This window comes from Ovis canadensis, chromosome 9 (genome assembly GCF_042477335.2).
Source record: "Ovis canadensis isolate MfBH-ARS-UI-01 breed Bighorn chromosome 9, ARS-UI_OviCan_v2, whole genome shotgun sequence".
Taxonomy (NCBI): domain Eukaryota; kingdom Metazoa; phylum Chordata; class Mammalia; order Artiodactyla; family Bovidae; genus Ovis; species Ovis canadensis.
In genome coordinates, this window is record NC_091253.1 from 100,621,755 (window position 1) to 100,648,479 (window position 26,725).

The 26,725-nt window shown below is 39.2% G+C and overlaps 1 protein-coding gene across 1 annotated transcript in view; it reads right to left on the reverse strand.

Moving 5' to 3' along the window:
- Window positions 1-367: 367 nt before the first annotated feature.
- Window positions 368-26,725, reverse strand: part of RALYL (RALY RNA binding protein like) — an 885,605-nt gene continuing 859,247 nt past the window's right edge. The window contains exon 8 of the mRNA XM_069600698.1: window positions 368-525. Within this exon, the coding sequence (XP_069456799.1) occupies window positions 493-525 (33 nt within the window). The 3' untranslated portion in view covers window positions 368-492. The remainder of the gene's footprint in view (window positions 526-26,725) is intronic.

The window sequence follows — 26,725 nt, forward strand, 5'->3', positions numbered from 1 at the left end:
GAATACCTTTTCTTCCCATTAAAAAATATAGTTCTAGGATTTAAAAAGCCACATAGGAAAAATGTTTCACATACATATTTTTCATTTCATCTGAACATTGAATTTTAATGGCCTATATAAAGCATTTTATTACACTGAGGGATTGTATCTGTTAATGTTGACATTTTAGAATGTCAGTGGGCTCATGGTCTGAGAAAGAGGGTCCTGAATGGTGTTTTGAAAGATCACTTTCTCACCCGCATCCCAGAACCATTGGTTATAAGGACAATGGACTTCCCGGGAAATACCATATTAAGGCTAGAAAAAGTAAGAGAAGGAAGTCTAGGAATTCTTTCTCTTACGAAGAAGAAAGACATACAAAAAGAAAGCTTTTAAATAATTTTCATCCTCTGTTAACTGGTACATAATTAGAAAATGGGAGACCCAATAACCCCAATCCTGTTTAATTCCAGGCAGCATTTGATCCTGGGAGAGAAGGATTGTCTCAGTTTGTCACACAGGTTTCTGCACGTCTTTGTCAAGAACCTGGGGGAAAAAAAAACACATGACTTATGTTTGCAATCATGTGACCCATGTATTTCCCCCGCTTGTACATGATCCTGTTAGTGAAGTTTTCTCTACAGTCTCAGCTGATAAATTTCTGTTTCTTCTTAACGTTGCCTACTAGAGAATTGGGAAGGAACTCAGATCATGAACTCCTTATTGCCAAATTCAGACTTAAATTGAAGAAAGTAGGGAAAACCGCTAGACCATTCAGGTATGACCTAAATCAAATCCCTTATGATTATACAGTGGAAGTGAGAAATAGATTTAAGGGCCTAGATCTGATAGATAGAGTGCCTGATGAACTATGGAATGAGGTTCGTGACATTGCACAGGAGACAGGGATCAAGACCATCCCCATGGAAAAGAAATGCAAAAAAGCAAAATGGCTGTCTGGGGAGGCCTTACAAATAGCTGTGAAAAGAAGAGAGGCGAAAAGCAAAGGAGAAAAGGAAAGATATAAGCATCTGAATACAGAGTTCCAAAGAATAGCAAGAAGAGATAAGAAAGCCTTCTTCAGCGATCAGTGCAAAAAAATAGAGGAAAACAACAGAATGGGAAAGACTAGAGATCTCTTCAAGAAAATTAGAGATACCAAGGGAACATTTCATGCAAAGATGGGCTCAATAAAGGACAGAAATGGTCTGGACCTAACAGAAGCAGAAGATATTAAGAAAGATCTTCACGACCCAGATAATCATGATGATGTGATCACTCTTCTAGAGCCAGACATCTTGGAATGTGAAGTCAAGTGGGCCTTAGAAAGCATCACTACGAACAACGCTAGTGGAGGTGATGGAATTCCAGTTGAACTGTTTCAAATCCTGAAAGATGATGCTGTGAAAGTGCTGCACTCGATATGCCAGCAAATTTGGAAAACTCAGCAGTGGCCATAGGACTGGAAAAGGTCAGTTTTCATTCCAATCCCAAAGAAAGGCAATGCCAAAGAATGCTCAAACTACTGCACAATTGCACTCATCTCACATGCTAGTAAAGTAATGCTCAAAATTCTCCAAGCCAGACTTCAGCAATCCATGAACCGTGAACTCCCTGATGTTCAAGCTGGTTTTAGAAAAGGCAGAGGAACCAGAGATCAAATTGCCAACATCTGCTGGATCATGGAAAAAGCAAGAGAGTTCCAGAAAAGCATCTATTTCTGCTTTATTGACTATGCCAAAGCCTTTGACTGTGTGGATCACAAGAAACTGTGGAAAATTCTGAGAGAGATGGGAATACCAGACCACCTGACCTGCCTCTTGAGAAATCTGTATGCAGGTCAGGAAGCAACAGTTAGAACTGGACATGGAACAACAGACTGGTTCCAAATAGGAAAAGGAATATGTCAAGGCTGTATATTGTCACCCTGATTATTTAACTTCTATGGCAGAGTACATGATGAGAAACGCTGGACTGGAAGAAACACAAGCTGGAATCAAGATTGCTGGGAGAAATATCAATAACCTCAGATATGCAGATGACACCACCATTATGGCAGAAAGTGAAGAGGAGCTAAAAAGCCTCTTGATGAAAGTGAAAGAGGAGAGTGAAAAAGGTGCCTTAAAGCTCAACGTTCAGAAAATGAAGATCATGGCATCTGGTCCCATCACTTCATGGGAAATAGATGGGGAAACAGTAGAAACAGTGTCAGACTTTATTTTTGGGGGGCTCCAAAATCACTGCAGATGGTGACTGCAGCCATGAAATTCAAAGACTCTTACTCCTTGGAAGAAAAGTTATGACCAACCTAGATAGCATATTCAAAAGCAGAGACATTACTTTGCCGACTAAGGTCCGTCTAGTCAAGGCTATGGTTTTTCCTGTGGTCATGTATGGATGTGAGAGTTGAACTGTGAAGAAGGCTGAGTGCCAAAGAATTGATGCTTTGGAACTGTGGTGTTGGAGAAGACTCTTGAGAGTCCCTTGGACTGAAAGGAGATCCAACCAGTCCATTCTGAAGGAGATCAACCCTGGGATTTCTTTGGAAGGACTGATGCTAAAGCTGAAGCTCCAGTACTTTGGCCACCTCATGCGAAGAGTTGACTCATTGGAAAAGACTTTGATGCTGGGAGGGATTGGGGGCAGGAGGAGAAGGGGACGACCGAGGATGAGATGGCTGGATGGCATCACGGACTCGATAGACATGAGTCTGAGTGAACTCTGGGAGATGGTGATGGACAGGGAGACCTGGCATGCTTTGATTCATGGGGTCGCAAAGAGTCGGACACGACTGAGTGACTGAACTGAACTGAATGGTTTGAAGCATGTAATGTTTCTTGAAACCATATAGAACTGTTTATATATGAATTATTAGCAAGAGAAATTTCCAGTTAGAAATTAGAAAAGCAGTAGATAGGGTTAGGCTTAGAAACATACACACCAGGCACCAGAAAAAAAAATCTCACAAATAGTAGTGGTATAAACAAGACAGTAATTTCCTTCTTTCATAAGCTAAGCCTGAATGTTGATAGTTCGGGAATGGTTCAGATTTTCCTCTGTGCGTCAGGCACCCTAGTTTCTACGTTTCTGCTCTGCATCTCAGTAGCCATTCTTGTTTCCTTGGGGGATTCGTTCTGGGACCCCCTGCAGATGCCAAAGACTGTGGGTGCTCAAGTCTCTTACATAAAATGGTGCAGTATTTGCCTATAACCTATACATATCCTCTCATATACTTTCTTTAAACCACCTCTAGGTTACTTATAATACCTAATATTTAATAAAATGTAAATGCTCCATAAATAGTTGCCAGCCTGTACAACATTCAAGCTTTTCTTTTTGAAAATGTCTTAATTAAAAAAATATATATTAAATCCCAAGTTGGTTGAGTTTGTGACTGCAGATTTCCTGGATACAGCAGGCTGCTGGAGCTCTGGATATCATACCTACATTCCAGGCAAGCAATAAGAATAAGAGGTTCTTATTATCTTGAGGTTATCTACTTCTTTTTTGGAGACCCCTATAACATTTTTGCTAACAACTCATCGGCCCACATTTAGTCACATGGTTTAGTCACAGAGCTGTGAGGGAAGTTGGAATAAGTTATTTTTTAGTTGGACAAATGGATATCTGGAATAAAATTAAAGAACTATGTCTCTGCCACAGAAACGCTCACTGATTTTTTCAATGGTTTTGTTTTTCTTGCTTTCATTTAATTTTTATGTAAAGTTTCTAACACTTGCAAAATAGTGTATAAATTCCTGTACACCTATTATTAAATCATGGCCAGGGTTTTTCACCTGTATTACCACTGTCTTCCTTTCTCCTGTTTTTTATTCTTTATTTTATAACTGAGGTGAAATTCACATAGCATAAATTAACCATTTTAAAGGGAACAATTCACTAGCATTTAGGGGGCATTCACAATGTTGTGAAATTACTTTGTTACCCACAAAGTAATTATCCACTGAGCATTGCTTCCATTTCCCAACTCTTCTCAGACCGCAGCAACCACCAATGAGTCTTCTGTCTCTTTGGCAGCTTTGTTGTCTCTGTTGTTCTTATTTTTGTTTTTTCTCCAATTCTTTTATTCTTCCTGTTTTTAACTGAAGTATGGTTGTTATTCAATATTGGTTTCAGGTGTACAAGAGAATGGTTTAATACTTTTACAGATTATAGTTGATTTACAGTAATTATAACATTGGTTATATTTGCTGTGCTGTGCATTATATCCTCGTATCTTATTTATGTTATGGTTAGTAGCTTGTACTTTTTAATTCTCTACACCTGTCTTGACCTTTCCCATGTCTCTCTCCCCAGGTGTAACTAAGTAGTTAGCTCTCTATATCTGTGAGTCTGTTATGGTTTTGTTATATTCACTTGTTTGTTTTATTTTTTAGACTCACATATAAGTGAAAGCAGCATTTGCTTTTTCTGTCTGACATTTTAGTAAACATAATACCCTCCACATGCATCCGTGTAGTTGTAAATGACAGAATTTCGTTCTTTTTTATGGCTGAGTGTTATTCTGTTATGTATACACCTCATCTTCATCCTTCATTTGTTGATGGACACCTAGATTACTTGCTTGTGTTGGCTATTGTAAATAATGCTTCTATGAACAATGGGGTGCATATGTCTTTTCTATTTAGTGTGTTTTTTCCCTTAGAAATATACTCAGCAGTGAAATTGCTGGATTATGTGGCAGTTTTGTATTTAAGAATAGGAGCTTCACTGTTTCCCGCAGCATCTGTACCAATTTACATTCCCACCAACAGTGTCCTGGAGTTCCATTTTCTCTACGTCCTCAGTAACATTTGTTTTTTCTTGACTTTTTCACAATAGCCATTCTGACAAGTGTGAGGCTGTATCTCATGGTAGTTTGGATTTGCATTTCCCTGATGATTAGTGATGTTGAGCATATTTTCATGTGCCGATCGGCCATCAGTATGTTTTCTTTGGAAAACCATCTATTTGGGTCTTCTGCCCATTTTTGTATCAGGCTGTTTGCCTTTTTCTGATGCTGAGCGGTATAAGCTGCTTATACTTTGGATACGTGCATGCATGCTGTTGCTTCAGTTGTGTCCTACTTTTTGCTGTTCTGTGGGCTGTAGCCTGCCGAGCTCCTCTGTCCTTGGGATTCTCCAGGCCAGAATACTGGAGTGACTTGCCATGCCTTCCTCCAGGGGATCTTCCCAACACAAAGATCAAACCCGTGTCTCCTGTGTCTTCTGCATTGCAGACAGATTCTTTACTGGGGAGCCACTAGAGAAGCCCTATATTTTGGATATTAAGACTTTATCAGACTTATTGTTTGCAAATATTTCCTCCTGTTCACTAGGTTGTTCTTTCATTTTATTGACAGTTTAACCTGTGGTGCAGAGCTTTTAACGGTCTCCCATTTGTTTATTTTGCTTTCTTTCTCCCTTTCCTGAGGAGGCAGATGTAGAAAATTATTGCTAAGACTTATGTCAAAAAGTGTGCTGCCTGTGTTTCCTTATGGGAGTTTTATGGTTTTTAGTTTTACCTTTTGAGTCTTAATCCATTTTGAGTTTATTTTTATATGTGGCGAGAGAAAATGGTCTAATATCATTCTTTAAGATTTAATTGCCGAGCTTTCCCAGCACCACTTATTAAAGAGACTGTAATTTTCCCATTGCATATTTTTATTGAAGATTAGTTAACCACAGGCATGTGGGCTTATTTATTTATGGGCTCACTATTCTGTTCCATTGATTTATGTATCTGTTTTTGTGCCCTTCCATACCGTTTTGTTTACTGTAACTTTGTAGCATTATCTGAAGTCAGGGAGCATGGTACTCCAATTTTGCTCGTTATTTTCTTCAGGATTGCTTTTGCTATTTGAGGTCTTTAGTGGTTTCATGTAAATTTGGGGATTATTTGTTCTAGGTCTGTGAAAAATGTCATGAATATTTTGACAGGAATTGCATTAAATCTGTATACTTTTTTGGGTAGTATGGACACTTTAGTAATATTAATTACTCCAACTGATGAACATGGGATATCTTTCCATTTAGATATATATATTATCTTCAGTTTTCTTCATCAAAATTATATAGCTTTCAGAGTATAGGTCTTTAACCTCTTTAATTAAGTTTATTCCTAGGCACTTTATTCTTTTTTTGTGGGATTTTAAGTAGAATTGTTTTCTTGCTTTCTCTTTTGATGGTCCGTTATTAGTATACGAAAGCATTAGATTTTAGGATATTAATTGTATATTCTGCATATTTGCTTAATCCACTTACAGTTAACGTTTTTCTGGTGGGGATTTTAGAGTTTTGTATGTTGCTTTCCTGGTGGCTCAGCGGTAAAGAATTCACCTGCAATGCTACAGACACAAGTTTGATCCCTGAGTCAGGAAGATCCCCTGGAGAAGGAAACAGCAATACACTCCAGTACTCTTGCCTGGAGAATCCCATGGACAGAGGACCCTGGTGGGCTGCAGTCCATGGGGTCACAAGAGTTGGATATGACTTGGCAACTAAATCGCCCTCATATATAGTAACATGTCATCTGCAAATAGTGACAGTTTGGATGCCTTTCCAGTTTGGATGCCTTTCTAGTTTGGATGCCTTTCCAGTTTGGATGCCTTTTCTTCTTTTCCTTGTCTGGTCGTTATGGCTAGGACTTCCAGCGGTATCTGTTTTAAAGCATGTTTATTTTTGGCTGTGCTGGGGCTTTGTTGCCGTGCACAGGTTTCTGCTAGCTGTGGTGAGCACGGGCTGCCCTGTTCGGTGCACGGGCTTCTCATCTCAGTGGTGTCTCTTGTAGAGTACAGGCTCTAGACACGTGGGCTTCAGTCGTTGCCACATGTGGGCTTGGTCATTGCAGCTCCTAGGCTTAGTTGCTCCATGCCATGTGGAATCTTTCTGGAACAGGGATTGAAGCCCTGTTCCTTGCATTGCAAGCTGATTGCTGTCCACTGTATCACCAGGGAAGTCCCCAATGCTATCTTAAACAGAAATGGCCAGAGTGGGCCTCCTTATTTTATTCCTGACATTAGAAGAAAAACTTTCAGTTTTCACCGTTGAGTATGATGTTAACTGTGCTTTTACCATAAATAACCTTATTTATGTTGAGTTATATCCCCTCTATAACAACTTTGATAGAAGTTTTTATTGGAAATAAATGTTGAATTTTGTCAAATGATTTTTTATGTCTCTTGAGACAGTCCTATGATTTTTATTCTTTATTTTGTTTTGTTTCTTTTTTCCTATGTTTGTTTTTTAAACTGTTTTATTTTTAACATTTTGAAGTATAATTGATTTACAATATTACATTAGTTTCAAGTGTACAGTAGAGTGATTCAGTATTTGTACAGATTATACTCCATTAAAAGTAGTTACAAGATAATTGTTGTTTTTCCCTGAACTGTATATCCTTATTGTTTGTTTGTTTTTTGAGGAATCTCCACACTATTTCTATAGTTGCTGCACCAGTTCCTATGAACAGTGAACAAGAGTTCAGTTTTTTGACATTCCTTGTCAACATTTGTTATCTGTAGGCTTTTTGAGGATAACCATTCTGATGGCTTTAATATGTGGCTTTAATATGTGTTTCTCTAATAATTAGTGATGTTCATCATCTTTTCACATGCCTGCTAGCCATTTTTATGTCTGTGAAAAAAATATGTCTTTTATATTTCTTTGAAAAACCCATTTCTTTTCATTGGGTTGCTTGTTTCTTTGATATTGAGTTGTATGAGCTGTTTATATATTTTGGATGCTCACCTTTGGTTGGCCACATCATCTGCAAACGTGTCCTCCCATTTTGTAGCTAATCTGAGTGCTGAGTGGGAGTAAACAGCAAGTGTGGGTGCTCTTCTAGGTTGGAGTCTGGGTTTCTCACAGCCCTCTGCAGCCCCACTGGCTTTCAAACCAGCAAACGGGACTCGCCTTTTTGGTGTTGGACCCTAAGGCTGGGGTGCCAGAAACGTGGCTGGAATTCCTTTCCCGCCCTGGAAGGGTCCCCGAGCCTGCCAGGAGTGAGGGTCCCGGCCAAACTGACTTTCCTCCCTCCTGCCAGTGTCAGAGCTGGGCTTTCTTTCTTTTTTTTTTTTTAATAGCGTTGGTTGGTTGTAGAAGAGACTTTCTGCCAGTCTCCAGATTTTCTGTGAGAATTTTCACTATTTTCACTGACAGTTCTCCATATGTAGCTGCATTTTTGATGTGTTTGCTCAGCATTGTCTTAGTTAGCTACCTTGATTGTATTTGGAATGGTCTTACTATCTTTCATTAACAATCTGGTGATTTTACTTCATGTCCATCAAGACACAGGGGAATATCATTAGTCTTATTTTTTAAAAAAATATTCCAATAGCTTTCTATTGGAATTATAAAATTGATTGAAAACTAAGATACAAGTATTTCAACTTATTTGAGACAATTCCTTACGTTAAGGTTACTTTCTTTACTTTGTAATAAAAACTTTATTTCAGGCCTTCAAAAATGCTGGATGAAAGTAATATTTTCTTTGAATACCTCTGAAACTATAAAAATAACTACCTTTGGGTATTCTCTCTTGATTATATATGGAGATTACTTTTTAAAACTGCCTGTTTTATAATTATTAATCTGTGCTTGGAATATTTTATGTTCGTGGTAACTAGATTGATTTTCAGTAAAGTAAGTAAAACAGATTCCTAAGTAAAATCCAGGAGAAAGATTTTCACTTAATATCAATTACATATTATTGAAGATTTTATATAAGTTCTTTTGATATAATATCTCATTTCACTAATAATGGAAATAGTATATACTAATCTTGAAAAGAATTACATTTAGCACTATAGATCACATTCAACTGCAAATACACTTCAAATTCAACTAACTTGATAAACAATCATAGCTTAAACGTACATAGTTCCTTATCCATTATCATATTTTTTCCTCCTGACTACCTCAAGTAGTAGGCAAAATCATATGATCATAAAATCTAAGCTAAAAAAGTTACATTTTATGGTAGGAAGCAGTTGGAAGGGTCTGGGGTTTCTTAGTGGGGTTGGACATGAGCCGTCGTGTTAAGCGTATCTGTGTGCATGTAAGGGTGAAGGTGCAAACACAGGACACAGTTTCACCAAAAACTTACTTTATTTTTCTTTTTATTGCAGAAAAAACTTATGTAAGATGTAACAATATTCATATACAAAGTGTGTGGGTGTTGATGGCTGTCCAACATGCTCAGTTTTTAATGTGTGGGAAGGGAGTTTGCCTGGCAGGAGCATGAACTACAAGCACCTTCTTCTACCAGAGAATGCAGGGACAGGAACTGTTACCAAGTGCAAACCCTGAGTTCTTGCTGCATGACAGGCCAGTAAATCCAGAGGCAAATTGTTACGGCAAGGAATGGCACCTTTATTTGGAAAGCCAGCAGCTGAGAAGATGGTGGACTCGTGTCCCTGAAAACCATCTTATTCAAGCTTCTTCTATACTCAAAGGGGAGGGATGTGGATGTTGTTACAAACTTCTTGGTGCAGCAAGCCTTTGTTCTTGTAGCTATCCAGCAGGTTTGGTCACAATGTCCCTATTAAGCTCTGATATTTTCTGTCCTACAACTTTTTATCTCTATATGAATGGAAGGGTGTTATACCTTTAAGGTAAGAGTCTTGAAAATGGGCTCTCTTGTGTATTTCAGGCTGCAGGCAACACTCTTACAGAGGTGCAGAGCCAGCATGACTAAGCACAGGCAACAAAGCACAAAGGTTGGTGCTAAAGAAATAGATCTGGTATGGAGTCGGCTCTGCTCTTTGTTACAGAAAGACTAGACTAGAGCGGGCCAGAAGAAGGAGTATGGACGTGTTATTCCTGGGAGTACATATAACAAGTATCTGCAGAGCTAGGTAAATATATGATGGATCACTGTGTAGGTCTGGGATGGGGATCCAGCGTGCTTGTTTGAAAAGCCACAGAAATGAACTATCAGGGGAATTAAAGCTCAGTCTGGAGTAGTAGCATTTGTGGCATGTCTGGGAGCCAGTATCAGATTTGGGGAGCAAAAGCAGTGATCTAAAATGCAAGGCATGAAGGAAAACTCTTTTTTTTTAAAAGACAATGATGAATTTATTGGTTCTTTGTATCACGGTAATAAGTCTACCAGTTTGTAAGCACAGGACTGGTTAAGATATGTGGAGGAAGATGAATTATTAGTCTGTGGGTTTTACAAAAATGCAGTGGTTAGAAAGAACCCTCCTACACTGTTGGTGGGAATGCAAACTAGTACTGCCACTTTGGAGAACAGTGTGGAGATTCCTTAAAAATTGCAAATAGAACTGCCTTATGACCCAGCAATCCCACTGCTGGGCATACACACCGAGGAAACCAGAATTGAAACAGACACATGTACCCCAATGTTCATCGCAGCACTGTTTATAATAGCCAGGACATGGAAACAACCTAGATGTCCATCAGCAGATGAATGGATAAGAAAGCTGTGGTACATATACACAATGGAGTATTACTCAGCCATTAAAAAGAATACATTTGAATCAGTTCTAATGAGATGGATGAAACTGGAGCCTATCATACAGAGTGAAGTAAGCCAGAAATAAAAACACCAATACAGTATACTAACACATATATATGGAATTTAGAAAGATGGCAATGATGACCCTGTATGCAAGACACCAAAAGAGACACAGATGTGTAGAGCGGACTTTTGGACTCAGAGGGAGAGGGAGAGGGTGGGATGATTTGGGAGAATGGCATTGAAACATGTATACTATCATGTAAGAAACGAATTGCCAGTTTATGTCTGATGCAGGATACAGGATGCTTGGGGCTGGTGAACAGGGATGACCCAGAGAGATGTTATGGGGAGGGAGGTGGGGGGGGGGGTTCATGTTTGGGAACACATGTACACCTGTGGTGGATTCATGTCAATGTATGGCAAAACCAATACAGTATTGTAAAGTAAAATAAAGTAAAAATAAACATTTTAAAAAAAAGAAAGAAATGGACAATGTATGAGTGGTGTGTCTCAAAAATGTAGACAAGATCTTTAGGAACATTTATCATGAGTGACCAGCCTCTATCATGAGAGGGACCCCAGCCTTTCAAAGGATTCATAATCTAATGCCTTAATTTTGGGAGGAAAGAAATGGAAAGAGTAAATAAGAAAATCTACAATCAATATTCAACATGAGAAGGGGCAAAAGATATTAGCAGACAATTCACAGATGGCAAAAAATCATAAGAAAAGATGTCCAACACTTTTGATAATAGCAAAAATAACATAAGTAAGCAAGATAACTTTTAAAACTATTAAGTTGGCCACAATTTTAAAGGTGATAAAGTTTACATTACTTTCCTATGGATAATGTAACAATTTATCACAAATTGGGTGACTTAAACCAACATAAATAAAGTCAAGGTTATTAGCTGAGCTGGTTCCTCCTGAAAGCTCAGAGGACAATTTGTTTCTAGCCTTTTCTGGCTTCTGGAGACCATCTGCATTTCTTGTTCCATGACTGTTTCCTCACATCACCACTGTGTCTTGCTTCCACCATGATATCAAATTCTTATACACTAAATCACTTTTATAAAGACATTTGTGGCTATATTGAGTGCACATCCAGGTAATCCAGAATAGTTTCCTTAAGATCCTTACTTTAATCACATCTGCAAAATCCACCTTGCCATATGTATGGATATTCTGAACCCCAAACCCTGTGTGTGTGTGTGTGTGTGTGTGTGTGTGTGTGTGTGTGTGCGTGTGTGGGATTTTCACGAATATCACCAGCGATGAACTATTGCGTACCAGCTGCAGTACGTGCAGTACGTGCTGTCTCAGTCATGTCCGACTCTTTGCCAACCCCTTGGACTGTAAGCCCACCAGGCTCCTCTGTCCATGAAATTTCCCAGGCAAGAATACTGGAGTAGGGTGCCATTTCCTTCTCCAGGGGATCTTTCCTACCCATGGATCGAACCCATGTCTCTGGTGTCTCTTGCATCGGCAGACAGATTCTTTACCACCAGCTCCACCTGGGAAAACCTTAGAATCTTGCTATGTGCTTGAGCAGATGTGTTCCCAACGTTTGAGTGAAGCTCAAACAGGAAATGGAGTTTTTTAGATCTAAAGATCCAAACCACCATCCATCTTTTTGGTGGGGAACACACTGTAGTGTATATAGGAGTTGAAACATCATATCGTACACATGAAAATTATATAACGTTATAAACCAATGCTACCTCAATAAACTTTTTTAAAAAAGAATATGGTAGAATTCTAGCAATATAATTAAAAAATACCCATTTCCCTCCACTTATGTGGGGGAGCTTCATGCAAATGTTGGGAACACATCTGCTCAAGCATAAGACAAGATTCTAAATGCACTGCCTTCCTCACTCTATAAACTATACAATGTGGTGCAAATACAGGTAAATACTGTGAAGAATTTTTCTTTCTCCTGGGTCACCCGGCTGGCTTAAAGCTGGGATATGGTCTTTGTGTGGGCAATTGCTTTCACCGCATCCTCATCCCAGGAGTGCAGCCCTTCCGTAACATGAAGGCACCACAGCCCAACTTTCCCCCGCCTTGCCTTGAGGCTCTTAAGAACACCACTCAGGTATTCAGTCACTTTTTCTGGAATTAGCTACTTTCCTGGGTTGGCAAGATGCCCAGGAGAAAGAAATGGCACCCCACTCCAGTACTCTTGCCTGGAAAATCCCACTGATGGAGGAGCCTGGTAGGCTGCAGTCCATGGGGTTGCAAAGACTCGGACACGAGTGTGCAACTTCCCTTCACTTTAAGGGTAGAATATTTCAAACTCTCTTCTCTGAGTTTCTGTCCTGTCCTGGACCTTGACTCAGTGATTCTTCACTAATAACATATCTTAAACCTTTATCATATCCTGATCACTTTTATATCATCACCAGGTGATCATTTGTGAGACTAGACTCCAAGAGTTTTTAAAACCTAGACTTTAAAAAAGACGTACTATTACATTTTTATGAGCTTGTTTTGTTAGAACGTGGGGCTAGATCACACACTGGGGACTGGCAGAAGTGTGGTTTCTTCTGAGAATGATAGCCACTTTAGTTTTCAATCATTTCTCGGAAGAAGTCAGGATAATTTACAGGAGATGGGTTTTAGGCTGAAGTGAAGAGTCACTTTGCTCTGATAAATGGAGTGTTGCTAGTCATGTCGGTGAAATCATTAAGCTGCTCTGAGTCATGAAAAATAGGTCAACATTGAGGAAGCTAGTCACCTGGTAAGGAAAATAGGATAGATCTGGGCTTCTGCAGAAGTTGTAATCTAGTTCTTGTATTTGGTTCCTTTTTTTGTATTTTTAGCAACATATCATTAAATGCAACAGTCTAGCGTCAATTGTCATTGAAAGGACTGATGCTGAAGCTGAAGCTCATACTTTGGGCACCTGATGTAAAGAACTGACTCATTAGAAAAGACCCTGATGCTGGGAAAGACTGAAGGCAGGAGGAGAAAGGGATGACAGAGGATGAGGTGGTTGGATGGCATCACCCACTTAATAGACATGAGTTTGAGTAAACTCCAGGAGTTGGCAATGGACAGGGAGGCCTGGCGTGCTGTGGTCCATGGGGTCACAAAGAGTTGGACAGGACTTAGTGACTGAACAACAGTAACATTACATTATGATAGAAAGGAAGGAAGGAAGGAAAGAAGAAATGTCTTGGTTATTGTAAATAATTCTGCTATGAATATTGGGGTGCGTATATCTTTTTTTTTCCTCTGAGAAATGCGAGTGGAATTGCTGGATGATATAACAGCACTATTTTTAGTTTTTTGAGAGACCTCCATAATATATTTCATAGTGGCTGTATCAATTTAAATTCCCACCAACATTGCACAAGGATTCCCTTTTCATCACTCCCTCACCAACAATAGTTATTTCTTGGTTTTTTTGATGATAGCCATTCTGACAGGTGTCAAATGGTATTTCATTTGATTTGCATTTCCCTGATGGTTAGTGATGCTGAGCGTCTTTTTGTGTGCCTGCTGGCCATCTTTGAAAAATTGTCTATTTCAGACTTTTTCCCATTTTAAAATGATTGCTTGTGTCATTGATATTGAGTTGAATGGGCTCTTTATCTCTTTTGGATATTAACCCCTTATTAGGTATGTCATTTGGAAATAGCGTCATTCAGTAGGTTACCTTTTCCTATAGTTGATGATATCCTTTGTTGTGCAAAAACAAAACCTTTTTTGTTTGGTTAGGTCCTATTTGTTTTGTTTTTTTGTTTTGTTTTTACTTTTGATTCCCTTACCTGAGGAGACAGATCCAAAAACATATAACTCAAACCAATGTCAAAGAGTATACTGTCCATGTTTTTTCCTAAGAGTTTTACTGTTTCATGTGTGACTGCCGTCTTTAATCCATTTTGAATTTTATTTTTGTATATGGTATGAGAAAATGGCCTAGCTTCATTCTGTTATGTGCAGCTGTTCAGTTTTCACAGCACCACTTACTGAAGAGACTTCCCAATTGTATGTTCTTGTCTCCTTTTTTTGTAGCTTAATTAACCATAAGTGAGTGGGTTTACCTCTTGGCTCTTTATTCCATTTCACTCCTTCAGTTTGTGACAAGTCGGACATAGGAAAGGGGATGTGACCTTAAACAGTGCCCATTTCCCCGCTGGCCACCTCACAGAAAAGTAAAGGTTTAGAGGGGGTTGAGAGTGTTCATGGTATGAGGCGGGGGTCGAGGGGGCCTTGGGGTGCAGGGGAGGAGCAACAGGAAGGGGAGCAGGTTGAAGGGGAGCATGGGAGAAGCTGAAGGAGAGGTGGTGGAGGACACGGGCATCAGGTCCGGGGAAATTTGGAGAGGTACGTGTGATGAGTCTGTTGTGATTTTAAATGAGATTGTTTGTTTTAGGTGTACAGCATATGATTCAGTATTTTTGCGGAGTATATTTCACTAAAGGTTATTACAAGATAGTAGATATAGTTCCTTGTGAGTGAGTGTGTTAGTCCCTCAGTGGTGTCCGACTCTTTGTGACCCCAGGGACTGCAGCCCACCAGGCTCCTCTGTCCATGGGATTCTCCAGGCAGGAATGCTGCAGGGGTTGCCTTCCCCTTCGGCATGGGCTCTGCTGAGCCTGGGCCTCTTGCCTTGCAGGCGCATTCTTTACCGTCTAAGCCACCAGGGACACCCATGCTTCCCTGTGCTGTACAGGGAATCCTTGTTGCTCATGTATGATAGTTTGTTAATCGCATAGCCCTAAGTTGTCCTTCCCCCTTCCTGCTCCCCTTGGGTAATGACAAGTTCATTTCCTGTATCTGTGAGTCTGCTTTTGTTTCGTATATACATTCACTTGTGTTGCTTTGTAGATTCTGCACATGAGTGACACCACATGGTGTTTGCCTTTGTCTGACTTATTTCACGAAGCACATTTTTAAGTCCATCCACACAGCTATGAATGGCAGTATTTCATTCTTTTTACACTTCATATTATTCCACTGTGTCTATGTCTGTCTTCTATCTATTTATCTATTAATCTATCACCTCCTCTTAAAACAGCTGCCTGTGGGCACTCAGGTTGCTTTTATGTCTTGACTGTTGTAGATAGTGCTTCTTTGAACATTGAACTGCACGTATGTCTCTCAAGTTAGTGTCCGTTTTCTCTGTGTGTATACTCAGGAGTGAAATCGCTGGATCATATGGTGATTCCATTTTTCGTTTTAGAAGAAACCTCCATACTCTTTTCCATAGTGATTGCATCAGTTTATATTCCCACCAAAACTGTACAAAGGTTCCTTTTTCTCCACATCCTCTCTAATATTTGTTATTTTTTTAGACTTTTTGAGGATGGTCATTCTGACAGAACTTAGTTGATACCTCATTATGGTTTTGATTTGTATTTCTTTAATAATTAGCAACTTTGAACATCCTTTGATGTACTTATTAATTATCTATATATCATCTTTGGAAGCCTACATGGATCACAGCCCTGTCGTGGGGCCCGGGTAACTCAGTGAAGCTGTGAGCCATTCCGTGCAGGGCTACCCAAGATGGATGGGTCATACTGGAGACTTCTTACAAAATGTGGTCTACTGGAGGAGGGGGTGGCTGGAAAAGGTCAGTTTTCATTCCAATCCCAAAGAAGGGCAATGTCAAAGAATGTTCAAACTGCAGGCCGATTGTGCTCATTTCACATGCTAGTAAGGTGATGCTCAAAATCCTTCAAGCTAGGCTTTAGCAGTGTGTGAACTGAGAATGTACAAGCTGGGTTTAGGAAAGGCAGAGGAACTGGAGACAAAATTGCCAACACTCGTTAGATTTTAGAGAAAGCAAAGAAATTCCAGAAAAACTTCTGCCTCATTGATTGTGCTAAAGTCTTTGGGTGGATCACAACAAGCTGTGGAAAGTTATCACAGAGATAAGAATACCAGACCACCTTATCTGTCTCCTGAGAAACCTGTTGCAAGAAGCAACAGTTAGAACCTGACATGGAACAACTGACTGGTTCAAAATTGGAAAAGAAGTATGACAAGACTGTATATTGTCACCCGGCTTATTTAACTTATATGGAGGGTACATCATGTGAAATGCTGGGCTGGATGATTCAAAGCTGGAATCAAGATTGCCAGGAGAAACAGCAACCTCAGATATGCAGGTGATTTTACTCTAAGGGCAGAAAGTGAAGAGGAGCTAAAGAGTCTCTTGATAAGGGTGAAAGAGGAGAGTGAAAAAGCTGGCTTAAAACTCAAGGATCAAAAAGCAAAGATCATGGCATCTGGTCCCATCAATCACTTCTTGCCAGATAGAAAGGAAAAAAGTAGAAGCAGATTTTATTTTCTTGGGCTCCAAAATCCTGTGGACATTGACTGCAGTCATGAAATTAAAAGATGCTTGCTCCTTGGAAAGAAAGCTATAACAAACCTAAACGGTGTATTAAAAAGCAAAGACATCACTTTCCTGACAATATCTGTACAGTCAAAGCTATGGTTTTTCCAGTAGTCATGTATAGATGTGAGGGTCATATATATCAACATATGTGCATATTTTTAAGCCCTTAGTCATTTAAGTTTGAACACCTTCTAAAAGCTCTACATGCCTACATGTACTACATCCCTACAAGCCCTTGACATGTTTTATATTTCTGCTTAAATATTTTAGATCTTTTCCTTTATTCTTTAACTGCTTGGAGTTAAGAAAGAAAGTTGATTATACTTGATTTTATGACCTTGGTCTTTTAACCTTCATGCTAGCTTTTTAAGAGTTTGAGTCCCTGCTTTTACTGTATATGTACCTTTACAATAAGTGTTAAAAATATGTTTTCTTATTTCTTGTTATGAGTTTTTCATTTTCACTTAAATATTGCCCTTTAATATTTCTTGTAAGGATAGTTTATTGCTAATAAACTCTTTTCAGTTTCTGCTTATCTGAGAAACTCTTGATCTATCCTTTTCCTGAATAACTCTGCAGTCTGAAGTATCCACATTTGGAGGATTTTTGGCTCCCGGCACTTTACATAGTATTGTTTCCATTTATTCTGGCATGCAAAGTTTCTGCTAAAAAATCAGGTACTCGCCTTATGGGAGTTCCCTCATATATGATTCTTGGCTTTTATGGTGCTTCCTTTAACAGTTTCTCTTTAACTTTTGTCAATTTCATTATGATATATCTTGGTGTGGGTCACTTCAGGTTCCTCCTGTTTGGGGCTCTCTTCGCTTCTTGGATTTGGATTCTGTTTCCTTCCCCAGGTTGGGGAAGTTTTCAGTCATTATTTTGTCAAATACATTTTCTACTCTTTCTCTGTCCCCTCTCTTTCTGGGACCCCTATAATATTAACGTTATTGCACTTGATGTTGCTTCAAGTGTCTCTGGAAGTGTCTTGCTCTTTAAGCTCCTTCTCTTTCTGCTGGCTGGCTTATTTTCACTCTTCTTCCTTTCGGGTCACTTATGCATTCTCCTCTGTCACCCAGGCTGCTGCTGGCTCCCCGCAGGGCACTTTTCATTTCAGTGTTGTGTTCTTCAGCTCTAGACTTTTTTATATCGTCTAATTTTTTGTTGAAGTTCTCCCTGTTTTCATATATTCTTTTCCTGAGTTTGGTGAGCATTTTTATGACCATTGCTTTGAGTTCTTTATCTGATAAATTACTTATCTTCATTTCAGTAGAACTATTTTTCTGGGATTTTTATCTTGTTTTTTTTTTTTTTTTTCATTTGGAACATATGCCCCTGTTTTCTTATTTTGTTTGATTTTCTGTGTTGGTCTCTATGTATTAGTGAAATGGTTACCTGTCCCTGTCTTAAAGGTATGTCTTTTTAAATTAATCTATTTTTTTATTGAAGGATAATTGCTTTACAGAATTTTGCTGTTTTCTGTCAAACTTCAGCATGAATCAGCCAAAGGTATACATATATCCCCTCCTTTTGAAACATCGAAGCAACCTAGATGTCCATCGACAGATGAATGGATAAAGAAGTTGTGGTGTATATAAACAATGGAATATTATTCAGCCATAAAAAGGAACACATTTGAGTCAATTCTAATGAGGTGGATGAACCTAGAACCTATTATACAGAGTGGGTCAGAAAGACAAAGATAAATACCATATTCTAACACATATATACAAAATCTAGAAAAAAGATACTGAAGAATTTTTTTACAGGGCAGCAATGAGAAACAGCCAGAGAGAATAGACTTCTGGACATAGGAAGAGAGGAGGAGAGGGTGGGATGTATGGAGAGTAACATGGAAACCTACAGTACCGTATGTAAAACAGATAGCCAATGGGAACTTGCTGTGTGACTCGGGGAACTCAAACAGGGGCTCTGCATCAACCTAGGGGGTGGGATGGGGAGGGGGATGGGAAAGGCATGTCTTTATGTGGAGCACCCCCACGCAGACTGTGTCTCAAATGGATCTGGTGGGAAGACAAAATAGTTCTACTTTGGAGCCAAATTGTTCATGAACCAAGGTTTTTCCTGGTGCGTGCCAAGCCTGCCGCTTTGGTGGAGATGTGTAGAGCCAGGGTCAGGAGCAAGCCAGGGCTTCTCCTGGGACATGACGAGGTTGCCTCCTTGGCGGGCAGAGGCAGAGGCTGGAGCAGAGCTTGATGTGGGCTGAGGGATGTGCTAGAGCGGTCTTGGAAGGACCGGGCTAGAGCACCGGGCTCTGCTCAAAGTGCTGCCTCTGTGCGGGACTCGAAGCAAATAAGTTTAAGAGTGGAGCCTTGGTTTCCTATAGCCCTGCGACTCACCCGACTGTGAGACCTGTAAGGGGATTTGTCCAGCACGGGGTCAGACCCCTCACTTCCTGTGGAAAAGCTCTGAGTTTCTGATTTCCCCTTCGACTTTTCGGTTGCTCATCAGCGCTGCGGGTCCTGACTGGATTGCCTTTCTGCTCCTTCTAAGCATCTTGATGTGATGTTTCCCTTATACCCTTAATTGAGAGGAGCTACTCTGCTTGCCTTTAGGCTGTTTTCAGACAGCTCCTCTCTCTGCTGCACTTGTGGGGGGTCTGTGTGAAGAGCTGAGCTCAGGGTTTTCCTACTCTGTCATCTTAATCTCCTCTCTTCAGATGTCTCCACAGTCTTATTTCTTCTTCATCCCCGTAAGAAATGCAAAAAAAAAAAAAAAAAAGCACTAATCCAGGGGACCTCAGCGGGTGGAGCCGTTTATATCCCAAGGGACATTTGGCAATGTCCGAAGAATTCTCAGTTGTCACAGTTGTTGAGGGGGAGTGGGAAGATTGCCACTAGAATCTAGTGAGTAGAAGTCAAGGATGCTGTTAATATCTTACAATGCACAGGGCAGCCCCATACAACCAAGAATAATCTGTTCCAAAATGTCAATATTACTGCTGCTGAGAAACCCTAAACTATAACCCAAGAGAGATTTGAGTATCAATTTCAGCTCCAGACTACTTAAATAGTTCACTTTGTTTATTGAAAAAAACCTAAAATTTGAGAGAATAAGTGATTTCAGAAGCTAAAATTTAGAAAATCAGACTCAGAAGACATTTTCAGCATCTTGGTAAACCAGAGGCACTCAGAATTTTGAAGTGTCATTTTCTCTGTAATGCTTGGCTGACTTTGTTTCCAACCAAGCTGGTTTACCAGGACTCCATTCATTTGCTCAGAATGAAAGCCAGCTGTTTATGTCAGCTGATTATTTTTCCAAAGCCAATTCTTTAGAGGAAGGGGATCCAATCATATCTATTGTCAGATAGCTGGAGCCCTGTCTAAATTTTCAGCAGTGATAGCCCATCATCTTCTGAGTGATACTCAAATATCAAACATGTTCTAGTGAGGTTGGATAATATATATATATTTTAATCTTCCAAATGATTTTGGTGATAAAGTAGTAGAACAGTGGTCACTTTGGGAAACTGAGTCTATCTCGGGTTGTGTTTCTCAGCACGTGTGTTGGAGGAGGGTATGCTGTGGGGACACTGTCACACTTCCAGCTCACATGCATTTCACCAGCCTTTCTGTCACCATATACAGTCACCTTGAGAGCAGGGCTTATATTGTGAATGTTCAGTTGATGAACAAGAATGCAAAATAAGAACAGTATTTTGCACAGGACAAGTTATACTTTATAGTATCATAAGAGTTTTTAAAACCTTTATATTTTGGGAATGCAAATCAGCTACCATCTCCTTTTAACACAAGAAACTAACTCATTTAGAAAAGTTGGCCAATTTCCTTTGTACGGCTCATGCAGAGTGTATTCTTGTCTTGGAAGGCTCTAATGACCTAATCTGATAAATTGAAGAGATAGCAAGATTCTCATCTAAGATACTTTATTTATGCTAATAAAGGATTTCTATTTTACATTTCATCTAAAATTTAAAGGCTTTTTTCCTCACTTGTGTTTTGATAGAACAATGTCATTTATTCCAGATTTCTTACTTAGGAAAATAGCGATATTGTAGATTATTATTCTTGGAATTGGAAATACAGATAGGCAAGTCATAAAAATAGCAAAGCATTTATTTCAGAAAATATGCTGAATACAGTAATTGGCCACTAAAAAGATAAAGTTACAATTAGGGCTTTTTCCAAGAAATGAGAACCTGAGGATTTTATAATGAGATCATTTCTTCTAGTATCTGGCAGGCTTCATTTTCACAAATTCTATTTTAATATACATATGGGTTATTTCATTCTAGGTTATTTTACTTCTACTACCTAGGGGACTAGAGTTTTCTTTCATCTATGAAAGAGACTGTATAATATCCTGATAAATTTAATATACTCTTTATATTATGGTGTTAGCCATGCAGAAAAAGACATAAATATCTTCTCTCCAAACGGAGACATTGTATTATAATTAGATCATTAACTGTGGTGAGTTGGTCATATTTACAGGAGGAAAAAAGTCAATTTTTTCTTTTTTTTGTCCTGCAGGCTTGGTTTATATCTAGACAAAAGAAATTGAACTTTGTAACATTTTTCTGACCATCTTGGTGAGAAATTGAGTTCTCCTCAGTTTTCTTGTTTTCTTGTACTCCTATTTAATTCCAGTGAATAAATATTGGATAGTTGTCTGTATCTCACTGTTATGGGAGGCCATGTACTTTATTCATGGTGCATTTTTTTCCCCCTTAGCATTATTTTCTTTTTCTATAAAAGTACATTTTATAGTAATAAGACACAACTAATAAAAGCAAATTGAAGGATAAAACCATGCTCTAGATCCTTAACAAAATATTTACATTCAGGTTCAGCTTGCTTGGAGAGCTGCAGTCCATGGGCTGCAGAGTCAGACATGGCTGAGAGACTGAACTGAACTGAACTCAGCTCATTCAGAACACCATGATCCTGGAGGGCAGAGCATCCTTACTGTCTTTTCCTCAATATGCCATTATTTCTTCAAATGAAGGAAAGCCTGTCCTTTTAGGCTTGAAATGTCCTGGCTTCACTGTCAGCAGACTCTGCACTTGGCAGATGATACCTAACACAGCTTGGTTTACATGTTAATGAGAAATTAAGACTTATCAAGTGGTTTCTGTCTCAACTGTAAGCACACGTGTGCATTTGTTTTGTAACAAAAATGCGTTTTAAAAGATTAGCTTTTTTTTTTTTTTTTAATATTGAGCTCCATGAGGTCTTTGTATACGTACACTTTGGAGATTAATTTTAGTCCATTGCTTCATTTGCAAATATTTTCTCCCATGTTGAGGGCTGTCTTTTTGTCTTGTTTATGGTTTCCTTTGTTGTGCAAAAAATTTTACATTTTATTTAGTTCCCATTTGTTTATTATTGTTTAACTTATTAGTTTGCATTGGAGTATAGCCAATTAATAATGTTGTAATGGTTTCAGGTGAATAGTGAAGGGACTCAGCCCCGCATATACTTGTATCCATGCTCCCCCAAACCCCCTCCCATCCAGGCTGCCACATAACACTGAGCAGAGTTCCATGTGCTATATATACAGTGACTCCTGGTTGGTTATCCGTTTTAAACATAGAGAAGGTAGACACGTCCATCCCAAACTCCCTAACTGTCGCTTCTGCCTGTCCTTCCCCCGGAAGCCATGTTTGTGTCCTAAACCTGTGAGTCTGTTTCTGTTTTGTAAGTAAGTTCATTTGTATCGTTGCTTTCCAGAGTCCACATATACGGGATAGCGAGTCATACACCATTTCTGCTTCTCTGTCTGACTTCTCTCAGTATGACAATCTCTAGGTTCATCCATGTTGCTGAAAAAGACATTATTTCATTCTTTTTAATGGCTGAGTAATATTCCATTGCATATATGTACTACATCATCTTTATCCATCCCTCTGTCGATGGACATTTAGGGGGCTTCCTTGTCTTGGCTATTGTAAATGGAGCTGCAATGAACACTGGGGTGCATGCATCTTTTTGGATCATGTTTTTCTCAGGGTATATGCCCAGGAGTGGGATTGCAGGGTCATACGGTATCTCTATTTTTAATTTTTTAAGGAACACCCATACTATTTCCTGTAGTAGATGTACCAATTTTTACATTCCACCAGCAGTGTAGAAGGGTTCCCTCTCTCCATAGAGTCAGTTCCTAGGCAGGTTGATAGGAGGTCAGGGGTCCCAGAGGGGGACAAAGGGGTCTGGGGCTCTCAAGGAGGAGGAAAGGACAAATGGCTTTTTTCTGCATTCCTTCATGAGGATTATATAACAATGTAATCTGCTTGAGGACAGTTTCTCCTTGAAAAACCTTCTGACTAATCCTGTTATCTTAAAATGTATATTATGGGAGTGAGTCTGGTAAAATCTTTACAACATTGAGGCATTCTTTTGATTTATTGTAATAATTTATTTTAAAAAGTATACAGCTCCCTTGCTAAGACTAGTAAGTGGGGCACTCTCTGCCCCCTTCTGATGTGTGTATCAGAACCTTTCTCTGTCCCTAGTTTGCTTTAATATAACTGCTACACAAAATCTCTTGAGTGATCAAGCCTGGTCCCTGGTCCCGAAGCTAAATCTTCTTCTTCGGAAATCACGAGTCCAACATCATTCGCCGTTAGCTAGCAATATGTCATTTATGTTTTTTAAACTACTTTTTCTATGTAACAAATGACCCTCAAAACTTACTTTGAAACCACAGATATTTTTATCTCACGGAGTTTCTGAGGGTCAGTAATCCATAGATGGCTTTGCTGGGTGATTCAAACTTGGGGCCTGTCATGAAGCTGCAGTTAAGCATTTGGCTGGCGTGGTGATCATCAGACAACTGAACTGGAGCTGGATGATCCTTTTCTAAGATGACCCTCTTACATTGCTTAGAAGTAAGAGAGTCTTCTAAAGGACTCTTTAGATGTCCTTTAGGAAGGACATCTGTCCAAAGGAAGGATGCCCTACTTCCTAGCTGGTGACGGGCAGCGGGTCTGTTTTTCATCATATGGGATTTACTTCAGTGTCCTTTGATATCTCCTCTGTGCTCTGAGACAGAAATATGTAGATACAATAACTTTTATGATCTAGACCTTGGAATCACATACCATTTATTCTGCTCTTTTTAAAAAATTTATTAGAGGCAAGTAACTGTGTCCAGCCCATACTGAAGTGAGGAGAATTAGACTGTACCTCTCGAAAGGGGCAAATCAAAAAATTTGTAGGCTTATATTTTTAAAAAACCCTATTAATACCCTGATCAAAAAGTATTTTTCTCATGTGCAAAATCCACTTTTTTTTTCCTCCCAGTACCCTTAAATGTCTTATACCACTATAATATCACCTTGAAGTTCAGGATCTTGTCACTGAAATCAGATCCAGGTGCACTTGAGACTCCTTAGGTGTAGTTCTTTTAGTTCAGCTCCTTAAGTACAGTTTCTCTAAATCTGAAAGGCTGAAACTAAAGAGATAAGTATGTTCCTTTTTATATGTCAGTCATATGATGGTGGAAGGAGCATTAAAATAAGATTTCAGAAATTTCTGTATAAAAAGGGAAACATTCTGAAAATTCATCTGGGCCAAGGTTGGAAATGCCTGGACGAGGACTCAGTTCTCCTCCTATCTGCTCCTCTTGGCTGAACAATCTGGGCTGTTGGTTCTACCCTCTGAGTCATTCTTTTTCCAAGAATGGTAACTCATTTTTACTGCTGTATAGTTTTTCAAGCATCTCAGTGCCAAAATTTGTGGGTATAAAGACCACGTTCATTAAGTGTCATTTCTGTCCTTTTTATTCCAAGCTGGAAGTGCTTCTGAAAACTTAATTCTATTAAAAACTCTGTGGGTTTCCTGTGAATCTTAGTATGGATTCACTCCATTAGATAAAGACCATCCCCACAAATTACATGCACACAAATCTCTTTGGGATAAGCCTTCTCTATTTTAAACTCCTCCTGAGATAGCTGAGAAAGAAAACCCTTAAGCTTCTTGGAAATACCTTGTTGGGAGATTCGCCTTGGTCAAACATACCCTACTGTTCTCTGGCCTAGTACCCTTAGGCACCAGCTTAGCACCCTTGGCAGCCTTAAAGAATAATTTTAATAAGATTGAACCCATGTTCTTTGCTTCATCACAGACCAAGTTTTCTTGGCAGTGCTCTGAATCGCATCTCTGTTTGGAAGCCATTTCTTACTTTTAACATCATTTGCAGTCTAGTGAGGTCAGGAATCTTCAAGCCAGCAAGTCCTGCTTCCTTTTGATGTAACAGTTCTTTTTTTCTCATCTCTATACTCGTGTACTTCATTATAAGCTTCAAGGATACAAGCAAAGGAATGATATTAGAACACTTTCTTATGCCATACACAAAGATAAACTCAAAATGGATTAAAGACCTAAATGTAAGACCAGAAACTATAAAACTCTTAGAGGAAAACACAGACAGAACACTCAGTGATATAAGTCAAACCAAGATCGTCTATGACCCACCTGCTAGAGTAATGGGAATAAAAACAAAAATAAACAAGTGGGGCCTGACTAAACGTAAAGGCTTTTACACAGCAAAGGAAACTACAAATAAGGTGACAAGACAATCCTGAATGGGAGAAATAATGACAAAGGAAACAACTGACAAAGAATTAATTTCCAAAGTATACAAGCAGCTCATACAGCTCAATATCAGAACAACAAACACCACAATCCAAAAGTGGGAAAAAGACCTAAGCAGACATTTCTCCAAAGAAGACATACAGATGGCTAACAAACACATGAAAAGATGCTCAGCATCACTCCTTATTAGAGAAATGCAAATCAAAACTACAATGAGATATCACCTCACTCCAGTCAGAATGGCCATCATCAAAAAGTCTACAAACAATAAATGCTGGAGAGGATGTGGAGAAAAGGGAACACTCTTGCGCTGTTGGTGGGAATGTAAATTGATACAGCCACTATGGAAGACAGTATGGAGATTCTTAAAAAAACTTGGAATAAACCCGCCATATGACCCAGCATGTCCTCCACTAGTCATACACCCTGAGGCAACCAAAACTGAGAAAGACTCAAGTACCTCAATGTTCACTAGCTAGGACATGGAGCAACCTAGATGTCCATTGACAGATGACTGGATAAAGAAGCTGTGGCACATATACACAATGGAGTATTATTCAGTCATAAAAACAAATGCATTTGTGGTACATATACACAATGGAGTATTGTTCAGTCATAAAAACAAATGCATTTGTGGTACATATACACAATGGAGTATTATTCAGTCATAAAAACAAATGCATCTGAGTCAGTTCTAATGAGGTGGTTGAACCTAGAGGCTATTATACAGAGTGCAGTAAGTCAGAAAGAGAAAGATAACTATTGTATACCAATGCATATATATGGAATCTAGAAAGATGGTACTGATGAATTTATTTCCAGGGCAGCAGTGGAGAAACAGACATAGAGAGCAGACCTAAGGACATGGGGGTCGGGAGGTGGAGAGGGTGAGGTGTATGGAGAGAGTAACAGGGAAACGTACATGCCATATGTAAGACAGATAGCCAGCGGGAATCTGCTGTATGGGGACTCAAACAGGGGCTCTGTGACAACCTAGAGGGGTGGGAGGGGGAGGGAGATGAAAGGGAGGTTTGGGAGGGAGGGGACATGATGTATCTCTGGCTGATTTGTGATGTTTGACAGAAAACCACAAAACTCTGTAAAGCAAATACACTTCAATTAAAAAAATAAAGTGGCAAAAATAGAAAAAGAATAAACCAAATGGCAATTTTAATAGTATGGTTAAGCCTTTGCTAGATCACATAATTAATTAGGTATATTTTCTAATTTCTACATAAAAGCAAGTCAAAGTAATGCTCAACTTTCTGTTACCACAGAACACAGACTTCCTTTCCTTCCATTTCCAATCACGTCTTCCTCAACTCCC